This window comes from Phocoena sinus, chromosome 4 (genome assembly GCF_008692025.1).
Source record: "Phocoena sinus isolate mPhoSin1 chromosome 4, mPhoSin1.pri, whole genome shotgun sequence".
NCBI classification, from domain to species: domain Eukaryota; kingdom Metazoa; phylum Chordata; class Mammalia; order Artiodactyla; family Phocoenidae; genus Phocoena; species Phocoena sinus.
In genome coordinates, this window is record NC_045766.1 from 104,366,803 (window position 1) to 104,378,815 (window position 12,013).

Sequence of the window (12,013 nt, forward strand, 5' to 3'; positions counted from 1 at the left end):
GAGCCACCAGGGAAGCCCAGTTATCAATTTTTGATGTTAAAAAAATACTAAAGTAAAAACAAAAAGAACTGCTTATGGAAACTCTTTCATAAAGCTGCACTAAATAATATTACTTATTGTACTTATTAAGTAACATTATTAATCCAAATAAGGGGAGAAGTGTAATCCACATGAAGAAGGCAATTATAAACTTTCCAAATCTAATAAGGTATCAGAATAATGAACCTACTGGAAGTTATCTGAAAAGTATTCAAGCTTTGAAACTTTGATGACTCAAAGATAACTGCATCAGCTTTTAGTTGGGAATTTGTTGCCTATCCACCTTAATTCAAGTTATAAATAATGCCTCTAGAATGACCTAAATGCTTGTTTGAATAGTAAGAGATAAAATAATAATATGTCTTTAACAGTTGTGTCTGTGTATCATATTGCCTGCATATGGTATATTACAGATGACAGGGAGGAACACTACCTTGCCAGCCTCATGTCCTCTGAGTTCCTTATGTGCTATGCAACCCTCACTTACAGTTCCACAAGCAGAACTTAACTCTGCATATCACTTTACCTCGCTGGTAAATTCCTACCCATCTCCTATTCATTCTTTGAGAATCAATTCTGCCTTGAAAGTTTTTCTGATTCATTCTGGCCCCTACCTTGGGGTATAGTTAAAAACATTCTCTATTCTTTCCACTGAGAATAATTTATACTTATTTCTAAAAAGCATGTAATATTGTTTTTTAACTGTCTACGCCCCTACTTCTTGACTTGGAATTCCTAAATCACAGGGACAGTATCTCATTTTTCGTATCCTTCTGTGGTTAACATAGGAGTTGACATACAGTGACCTTTGAATAAATGTTTGCAGAATGAATGAGATCAGATAATATTCCACTGATTTAGTCTCCTATAAATCCACCATTTCCAGCTTGGAATCCTTTTTCTGAATTCAAATTTCTTATTTCTATAATTGTCAGTTATAAAACCTACCTAGATTTTCCAGATATAGCAAATTCAAATCCACTGCTTCAAAACAATTCATTCTCTTTGTCCAATGTTCTATCTACATCCTCTCTTTTCTCATGAAATTATAATGTACTCACAGTTGCTGAGGTTTAAAAATTTCAGGATCATCACAAAAGGGAACAGGCTACTTTCTTACCTGAAAGCCTTTAACAATTCCAGTATATTTATGGACTGACATTTCAATTTTTAGAGTAGCATTCAGTCCCTTTAGGGTCTATAGCAACCCCACCCGCAACCCCATAGAAACTAAACTCTTCGATTAGTTTCGTCATCCACACACTTCCCCGTTTCTGTGCCACCCTATTAATGCCACTGGACAGCTGTGAGAACCAAATAATAAAATGAGGAGAAGGGACTCTGTAAACTACAAAATCCTCTACAAATATTAGTATTATCCTCCTCTATCATTTAAAATCCAACTGAAAGCATCTTCCTCTGTGAAGGCTTTTCAGATATGCTATCTGTAATGTCTCCTTCTGAACTCACACAGCATTGCCTGTGCCTCTTAGCACTGAGGCGTGTGAATGATCTATTCCATCAGATAAAAATGTTTTTAATAGACTGTATAAGAAATTAAGCACATTTTAAATATTTATTTCATCTTTGAATTTTTCCTCTTATCATGTATTCTTAGGTTGACCACACATGTGAAAACGAGAAAGCTCTATGATAATTGGCTGAACTTCACCTATATTGTAAATTTTCTATAACAAAGTCTCTCGATTTTTGGTACAAATCAGAATCATATGTTAAAAAAACAGAGATAGATAAATATTTTTAAAAAAGTTTTACAGGTAATTCTGATGTACTTCAAATATTAAGAAGTATTCTATAGCATAGTTTGTTTTTTCTTTGTTTTTTTGGTGGGGAGAGAGGTTAACTTTGACAATGCATTTAAATGACATTTCACTCTTTAATAATGAAGCTATTAATGCAGTTAGCAAATAAATAGGAAATAAAACAAAACCAAACCCTCTGATATAATGCTTTTTATCACGGGAATATGATCACTACATGGTCATACATCTAATGAGTGATATGATAATGAATGTAATAAATGCATAAGTATGTAAAAAAATTAAAATATATTATTTAATGGATGCCTCCTTATATATTTAAAAGTAACCCACATAAAGATTCAGTTAAATGGAGCTACCTAAAATGTAAGGTAGCTTTATCTTTCCTATCTTTGTACTCAAAGTTCTGTTAATACTTGAGGAGAAAAAGTAAAAGGATCTGTAGGATCTACTTTCATGTCTATGTAAGAATCATATGTAGAATTGTACTCACTTGCCAGTGGCCCATGAAAAACTTGCCTCAGAACTATTTTTAAAAACAGGTAATGGGTTTTTACTATTATTTTAAATAAACACTTTAAAAATTTGTCCTTAGGTTCCAAAAATGTCTCAGAATTCATTATTCCTTTTTACCTAAACACCAAACGTAAAACTATGAACTATTTCTCTATGATGGTGAACAGGTATTAGCTATAGTTACAGAAAGTTCATTTGCAAATTAGTTAAGATTCTACATACAGGACTTAGAATAATGTTAAAAGTGCCAGGCTTATTTAGTTATAAGAAAAGAGATAATAGCTTCTTATGGAAGCAGTTCCCATACTAAACTTTATGTAACACTAAATTTTTTTTCTCTTTTTTCAGTTATTTTCATTTATGCATACTATTTGTACCATGTTGGGAGTTTGAGGTGGGGGGGGAGGGGAGGATATAATATATGGAGAATGCCTTAAAATCCTCCTTTTCTTCAATTACATGATCAAATACATTTTACCACAAGAGATTCAAGTTTCAGTGAACTGTCATTTAAATTTAATTTAAAATGAAGGGATAAATATATACTATTTACCTCATCTTTAATGATTTTCATGAAAGGAAATATGACTCTCACATTAGTTGCTGTTCTTAAAAGCTGGTAGCATTGATCTACAAAAACTTGTTTTGAAGGATTAGACTTTAGCTGAAGTTTACTCCATATGAAAATCAACTCCCTGTAAATGAGAAAAAAAGAGAAATATCAAAGATACAGTTTATTCAAATACAGACATTAGCTGTCTTTCCCTGATTCTGTAGTGCCCTGGCTGGGATGTATACAAAGTGGGTGTAAATGGATATTAAGTTAACTTCCAGGCTACTTCCACTACCTATTTGGGATTAATAGAAGCTAGGAGAAAAGGTGAGATTAGAAATTGCAATTTGCTGTATGGAATGCATTCTAATTATATGCCAACAAACCTAAGGCATCTCTAGTACTTGACCAAAACAAATTCTAATCTCAGTATACTAATATTAATGATATTGCTTAAAAATTTTAACGTTGACCTTTAATTAATACCCACTTGCAAATTTATAAATCAATGTTGTAGAATTTCTGCAAAGAATGGTTCATACTTTTCAATCTATTAAGATACCAAAAGTACTACAGATTAAAAGTGTAAGTATATTATAGTACTGATTCTGAAATTTTGTTTTATATCATCTACTCTTCCATTAAGATGTAGTATTTTAAACAGACAAGCTATGGACCATTTAAAGTATTTCACAGGTAGATTCTTTTCTAAAATATGGCCAAGGTTATTAGATGAACAAGGTAGGAGCAGTGGGTTTTGAGGCAAAGGAAATCATAAGATATAATTGTTACATTTGGATATCACATTTTAGCAAATTAGAATTCCTTGAAAAGTGTCATAAAAGTTACATAAAACATCATAATCTAAAACGTATTAAAAGAATTGATGAAAATGTTTAAAAAAAAAAGTGATATACTGAGAATGTACTTTGAAACCAGCACATACAGCTATTAAATCTAAGGACAGCTTGACTACTATCATGAAGGTATGCATACTCTATTTACAGAGACAACACAGAACACAAAACAAAAAATGATGGCAAGCAACACAAAAAGTAAAACCAAAATTCCTCTTCTATTTCACACAAGCTGTGTGGGTGTTCCTAAGCTTTCGTCCACCACTCACTTTTTTTTGGCACACATATTCCTTTGGAAAGCTCATCAGGTTTCACACCATGTTCCCAAATCTCTAGCTCTGACTTCTTTCCCACTTTCTGTAACTGGATATTTCAACTTAGATTGGTTTCTATCACTTTAATCCATTTAGAACAAATCAAATTCCTGCAAAATTGATTACCTTTTCCTAGACCAATGACACTAAACATTTCTCTAACCTGTCTGGTTCTAACCTGCTTGTTTTTCATAGTCTTTATATTTTTATTATATTTTTGCCCACAGTTATATCATTCTTTCTCAATGCTACCATGTTAGGCCCTTTAATTTTCCATACGTACTTCTATAGGAGTTGCTAAACTGATCTGCTTCCAGCCTCCCAGATTATTTCATTTAGTGCTTGTTCAATATGCCTTGTGGTGTTAAAAGCAACAGAAACATGGGCTTTGGTGTCAGAAGGATCAGGATTTGAATCCTGGGCATTCTCCTAAGTTGGTTTCCTCAGTGTCAGTTAATGTGCTTCATTTATTCTCACTTTTTGTTGTGCTGATTGCTCTACTTGGAAAATATTTATTTCTAAGATAAGCTTATCTTTCAGAGTCCATATCAAGTGCCTCTTCTTCATGAAAATTTTCATGAATACCCCAAACTTAAAGTGATAACTACTTCAGAACAGATCTTATCTCTCTTACTGGTTTAATGCCTTTCATATACTTCCTTGTTTATAAGTCCTGTTTCCCCAACTATTAATACATTGTAAATCTTCTCAATGACACATTATATAGTGGAGGTAGTGAAGAAGAACAGGAGATTGGGAATAAGAGACCTACATTTCAATAGGGCATTACATGCCAACTGAGATGGTACTCCCCAGTTCACAGTGAACCACCATTTTCTAAGAATAGCCCGAATACACAGGGCTGGAACCTCAGTGGCCATGCCTAAGTGACCCTCCTCACTCTCCTTAAAATATTAATTCAGGAATGGGAAACTGACCCCAATTAAGTCGGTCAGAATCCCTGGAATGTTCTCAGCTCTAAACTATGAAGCCTGGGGACTGTTGGCATTCTTCTGGTCTGCAACAGGAAAGACTGAAGCCAAATGGCAGAACAGAGATACTTTTAAAAAACCCCAGCAATCTCAACGTCCCTGTTAGCAATTATCTTTGAGGACCACCTATAACCCTGCCCTTTTTGTCGCTCACGTCATACCCCAGTATACATTCAATAAATACTACCTTCTCCCTGAACTAGTTAGACATAGGATGTTATCACTTGGAAACTGACTAGTATAAATTCCAACTCCATTTTGTTACTAGCTGTTTGGCTTTTATCTCTTTTATCCACAGTTTTCTTCTACATAAAAAGAATTAAGAGAGAGAAGTGAAAACACCTAGGTGAAATGTCTGGTATATACTGATGTTTAATAAATTGCTCAGATAGTCTTCTTTGTGAAGATGAAAGGGAAAGTTTAATGAAGCTTATGTTTTCCTTTCCAAAAAAGGGTCCTTAAAAAAGAAACAACACAGCACTGATTTGGTGTACAAACACATTTCCCAGGTAGCTAACTGCTAATATAACCGCCAAGTTATCTAGTTGCAGAGAGACTATAACAAGGTCTATAGCCACCCTTACCACATAGATTTTTTTTCATACTATACCCATTTTATAGTAAGTAATGTTTAGTAGCAGAGACTGCCTGGGTTTGAATCATTATTTACTAGTTGAATGGTTTGGGCATATTCTCTACCCCATAAGATTGCTGGAGTAAATGAGATAATGCATATATAAAGCATAGACTAATGGAAGCACTCAGCAAATATAAGCAGCTGCTATTATTATAATATTCTTATTATCGATGGTGAGAGAACTGGATTAGTAGCTTGCTTCATTGGCTTGAGACAGAGCAAAACTGGACTGTGATCAGGTTTTGTCCTCAGAGAGGGGAGATGAAGAGTAAGCTGAAGACCAAGATGAAACAGACAACACGGACCTTATAAGCTGGAAAGAATCCTGCTCTTGAAGTTACAGTGAAAATCAACTTTTTCGGACCCCAGCACTCAGAAATATAAAGGAGAGAGGTAGAAGAAATAAGAGGGCAGGCGATCAGAACTCAGCCTACTCAGAAGGAAGGACAAAGAAGCAGGCTAAAGATTCCTTTTCAGTTAGGCAGCTGGGAGTCACACACCCAGCTTCTATTCTTAGAAGGTGACTGTGGCCAGGAGCAGGAAAGATAGGCACTGTTCTATTTTTAAAGTTCTTCCCTAAAGAGTAGAAATTGGTCAGCCAAGAGAAGAAGAAAATAAAATGTTTTCCTGGTCCTTTTTGGTTTGTTTATACTTGATTCCAGTTTACTTATGAATGTGTTAAAATGAAAACAATGGATATTCTGTTTAAATAGTTTAATAGAGCCAAGGATAGAGAACATTCCTATCACCATAGGAAAAGATATACTATAACAGTAATGACTATATCCTGTTTCAAAATAACTACATATCAAGAAATGATACTTTGAAAACTATTTAGAAGTGTATGTCTTACCATTGTCTCCTGATCCTCCTCTCTATTTGTAATTTCAATTTACATGGTAAACTTCTGAATAAAAATTTGTATATTCTAAGAGTACAGTCCAGTCCCATAGAAGACAAAATCCACTAGTTTCTAGACCCAGTTCTATTAATTAGCTACTTGACTCTATCTCTGAATCTGAAGATTTTAATCTATAAAATCTATAATATATTAAATAAGTTTATCTTTAAACCCCCTTCAAGCTATTGTTTTAAGTATCTAAGAACTTAAAATTTGAAAGCATTTATTAAAAAATGTTTATAGCCCATATCATTTCATATTATGACGTTAGGCACATGAAACCTAGTTTTCTCTTAAGAATTAATGACATGTTAAAGTGGTAGGGTTTTTTTTCTTTTGTGTGTGTGTGTGTGTGTGTGTGTGTGTACTGGGGTAGGGGAGGCAGAAGTTATTAGAATCTTTTCTAATTATTATTCATGATTTCATCTAATAGCACTTAAGGGTTGGTACTAAAAATACTCTCAAACTACGTTCTAAATTACATGATTGCTAGATAAATTTGATGCTTCATAATATTCTAATAATTTTTTTTCTGCTAATAATTTTTTTTAAACATTTTGCTATTATTTGAGGATATTTCAAGAAGAACTCTTTTATTTATTTATTTATTTTTGGGCTGTGTTGTGTCTTCGTTGCTGCGTGTGGACTTTCTCTAGTTGTGGCGAGTGGGGGCTACTCTTTACTGTGGTGCGTGGACTTCTCATTGCGGTGGCTTCTCTTGTTGCAGAGCATGGGCTCTAGGTGTGCGGGCTTCAGTAGTTGTGGCTTGCAGGCTCTAGAGTGCAGGCTCAGTAGTTGTGGCGCACCAGCTTAGTTGCTCTGCATCATGTGGGATCTTCCCGGACCAGGGCTTGAACCCATGTACCCTGCATTGGCAGGTGGATTCTTAACCACTGCGCCACCAGGGAAGCCCTCTGCTAATAATTTTTAACTGGTTTTAAAAATGCTTAGAAAAACTAATAGTCACATAATACCATTTATATTAGTGTCCCCAAAATGAGTTACTTAGGTATAAGTCTAGCAAAATATGTATAAGATCTACATGAGGAAAAAATCTAGCAAAATATGTATAAGATCTACATGAGGAAAACTACAAAACTCTGATGAATGAAATCAAAGGACTAAATAAATGGATATATATTCCATGTTCATGGACAGGAGGGCTCAATATTTTCAAGTTATTAGTTTTTCTCAACTTAATCTACAGATTCAATCCCAATTTAAATCCCAGCAGGTTATTTTATGGATATGGACAAACTGTTTATGTGGAGAGACAAAAGACCCAGAATAGCTAATACAATACTGAAGAAGAACAAATTTGGAGGAATGATACTACCCGACTTCAGGACTTAATATAAACTAACATAATGAAGACAGAGTTGTACTGGTGAAAGAAGAGACATATAGATCAATGGAAGAGAACAGAGAGCTAGAAACAGACCCACATAAATATAGTCAACTGTTCTTTGACAAAGGAGCAAAGGCAATACAATGGAGCAAAGATAGTCTTTTCAAGAAATGGTGCTAGAACAACTAGACATCCACATAAAAAAAAAAAAGAGTCTAAACACAGACCTTACACCCTTCACAAAAATTAACTAAAAATGGATCATGGTCTATACAGAAAACACAGAACTACAAAACTCCTAGAAGATAACATAGGAGAATACCTAGATGACCTTGCGTATGTTGATGCCTTTTTAGATATAACACCAAAGACATGATCCATGAAAGAAATAATTGATAAGCTGGACTTCATTAAGATTGAAAACTTCTCTGTGAAAGACAATATCAAGAGAATTAAAAGACAAGCCGCAGACTGGGAGAAAATATTTGTAAAAGACTCATCCAATAAAGGACTGTTATCCATAATATACAAAGAACTCTTAAAACTCGACAATAAGAAAACAAACAACCCAATTAAAAAATGGGCCAAAGACCTTAACAGACACCTCACCAAAGAAGATATACAGATAGAAAATAAGCATATGAAAAGATGCTCCACATCATATGTCATCAGGGAAATGCAAATTAAAATGAGATACCACTACACACCTATTAGAATGGCCAAAATCTGGGACACGAAAAACAAATGCTGGTGAGGATGTGGAGCAACAGGAAATCTCAAACACTGCTGGTGGAAATGAAAAATGGTACAGCCACTCTGGAAGACAGTTTGGCAGGTTCTTACAAAACTAAACATACTCTTACCATACGTTCCAGCAATCGTGCTCCTTGGTATTTACCCAAAGGAGGTGAAAATTTATGTCCACACATAAACCTGCACACAGATGTTTATAGCAGCTTTATTCATAACTGCCAAATCTTGGAGGCAACCAAGATGTCCTTTAGTAGATGATGGATAAATAAACTGTGGTACATCCAGGCAATGGAATATTATTCAGCACTAAAAAGAAATGAGCTATCAAGCTATGAAAAGATGCAGAGGAACCTTAAATGCATATTACTAAGTGAAAAAGGCCAATCTGAAAAGGCTACATACTGTATGATTCCAACTATATGATATTTTGGAAAAGGCAGAACTATGGAGATAGTAAAAAAAAAAAAAAAAAAAAAATCAGTTGTTTCCAGAGGTGGTGGCAGGGGTGGGAGGGAGAGATGAATAGGCAGAGCACAGAGGATTTTTAGGGCATACTCTGTATGATATTATAGTGATGGATATATGTCATTATATATTTGTCCAAACCCATAGAAAATTAACACCAAGAGTGAACCCTAAAGGTAAACTGTGGACTCTGGGTAATTGTGTCAATGTAGGTTCATTCTTAGTAAAAAATGTACCATTTGGTGAGTGATCTTGGTAATGGGGGAGGAAATGCCTTTGTGGGGGCAGGGAATATATAGGGAATGCCTGTACCTCCCTCTCAATTTTGTTGTAAAACTTAAAACTGCTCCGAAAAATGAACTCTTAAAAAAATTTAAAAATAACACTCTAAATTTAATTTAAAACATAACTATTTTATTGTAACACATTCCTTAAATATCAACACTATCAATTACTGGTACATGATCATTTTCTTTTTTAATCCTTACGATAGGTCTTACAACCTATCGTTTTTTGCACAATAAATGTGGGGGAAAAAGTGGCTTAACATTTTCACATAACTTTAAAAAAATATATAAGGTGCAAATTCTGCTAACCAATTCTCCTTCTGTACCCCATCTCACCGTTTCAATTTCTATATTAGGAACACTTACCAGATACAGTACATATCCCCATTCTGGAGCTGTGGAATAAGAAAGGATTCACAGAGTTGCAAGGCTAACATAGTCTTGCCTTCTTTTTCAGTGTTACAGATGATATCAATTCCACTCTTACAATCAGTTTTCAGTAAATGCTATAAGAGAAAAAGAAAAACCAGTTTGTATCATTAAAAATATCTAGAAAGATAGGTGTAATAAATGTTTAAATTAAGCATTCAGAAGAAATTAGATTTCTAGTTTTCTTCTACAAAGACAATGATGAATTGTACAGAGATATTTTCATGTTTTCATAGTTTCACTATATAGAACCTACAGTTTACAATGACTACTTTTAATCTCAATGTCCACAGCTTGTTGGTATGTAGGGTCCATATTCGAAAAAGGTTCTTTCATCTTAAAAAAACCAAAATAACAAACATATGCATTTAATTTCTTACAATTTTATTTAAAATGCAAAATCATAATGCTTCTCGGTTTTTATTTAACCTCTGTCACACCAGAAGCTCACTCAACATGAATAATGCTTATCAACAAAAATTTTAATTTCATCATTTGTTAATATCAGACTCTAATTCAATATGAACTTAAAGAATGGTGCCAAAGGGAACATCTAGATAATGTAATTTTAAAACCTTTGATATTACTGTAAAAGGAATTTAACAAGAATGGGCTACTTTTTTTTTTTTTTTGGTAATGTTAAAATGGTAATAGGCAAACATAATCTCAAACAATACCTCCCGGAATAGGTGATCTTCTACAGGTGACATAAACAGACATGTGAAGAGTGCTTGATGGAAGTACAAGTCTTTACTGATTTCTGGGTGATTTATACAACATTTAATGAGAGCCATTGCTTCAGGTATGCGTTCACAAGCAATTAGATATCTGGCACGTAGTTCAAAGAATAGTGGATTTTCAGAACTTAAATATTTGTTCACTATATTAAAAAGAAAACAGACTCTTATTACTCTCATGAAAAGACTGTCTCAAACTTTGTTCTTTGACACCTTAGCGCTAACATGTGGTATCTAATTAAATCAACTATTTAATTAAATAGTATTTTTCTTATTAGGAGTTTATTTGTGAAAGGAATGTTCAGTTAAATGATTGGAAAAATGGAAGTAAGAGACACCAAAACTGTGCCAAGAAATAGTTGCTGATTCTTTCTCAGTCTAAAAAGTAAGCAAAATTTTAAAAAACAAAAAAACCATGAAATATTCTTTTTTTGTGTTCACTAATGTTAAAATATGTTTCAAATTTCTTTCTAGTCTAAGATTACGTACTTTATCTTCTTACTGACCAGTATTTTCATTCCTATAAGATTAAAAGGCTAAATTGTAATTTGTCATTAAACCATACTAATTCAGATTAATTATAGAGAAATGTAATCTGAATTAATGAAAAAGTTCAATCATAAAAGAAATATATTTTATTACTTTCAAACAAAAAAATTAAGTTACAAGTAGTGCCAAACAGGACTGCTTATTAATATAGGCCCATGTGTCACTAAGGATAATTACTAATTAATACTTGCTTTTATACAATTTTAAAATATATAAAAATCTTTATCTATATAAGTTCATTTAGACCTAACAACAACCTCATGACAGGTATAATATTAATACTTGTTTTACAGATCACAAAACTGAGTCTCAGAGAGGTCAAATGACTTGCCCAAGGACAAAGAATTAATTAAATAAGTGGCAGAGCAGGAACTGGAACCCATATTTCATGATTTCAATCCAAAAATCTTTTAATTAGTATATATGTTTAATCAGTAGTTTCTGAAATGCCTATGAATAATGTTTTATTTGGGCTTCAACATTTGCCTTGCAATTCTGTTTACACTATAAGCTAAGCAGACAATGATTTTGTATAGTTGATGCAAAGATAAACTTCAGACTGATCTTTACTCTGATGATCACCAACTAGAGTACAGTCATCTACATTAATGAGGTTCTAGAGCAGCTTTTCCCAAAGTGAGGTATGCTAGTGTAAGTATAAAAGGAATATATATGACAGGACTATATACATATTATAAACGGTATATATTGAGGCCATCAGCCCTCACACCAACAAGCAACAGGTTTGTTCTAGCTCCTACTGAAAGGAGCCCAAAAGCTACCCTAAAACCCCAAACTCTCCTCCCCTGTTCTCATTCCCTATGATTCTGTCTTTGCCTAGCTCCTGTCCCCTCT

General features: G+C 33.7%; 1 protein-coding gene across 9 annotated transcripts in view; it reads right to left on the bottom strand.

Annotated features, from left to right (window-relative positions):
• The window catches only part of ZNF654 (zinc finger protein 654), a 102,143-nt gene that overhangs the window by 6,768 nt on the left and 83,362 nt on the right, over positions 1 to 12,013 (bottom strand). For 7 of the 9 annotated variants that reach the window (XM_032629793.1, XM_032629797.1, XM_032629798.1 and 4 more), the window contains 3 exons: positions 10,550 to 10,752; positions 9,810 to 9,949; positions 2,890 to 3,031 (listed from right to left, as the gene is read on the bottom strand). In XM_032629793.1, coding sequence (XP_032485684.1) covers positions 2,890 to 3,031; positions 9,810 to 9,949; positions 10,550 to 10,752 — 485 coding nt within the window. The remainder of the gene's footprint in view (positions 1 to 2,889; positions 3,032 to 9,809; positions 9,950 to 10,549; positions 10,753 to 12,013) is intronic. The other 2 variants (XM_032629800.1, XM_032629802.1) reach the window with 1 other exon arrangement.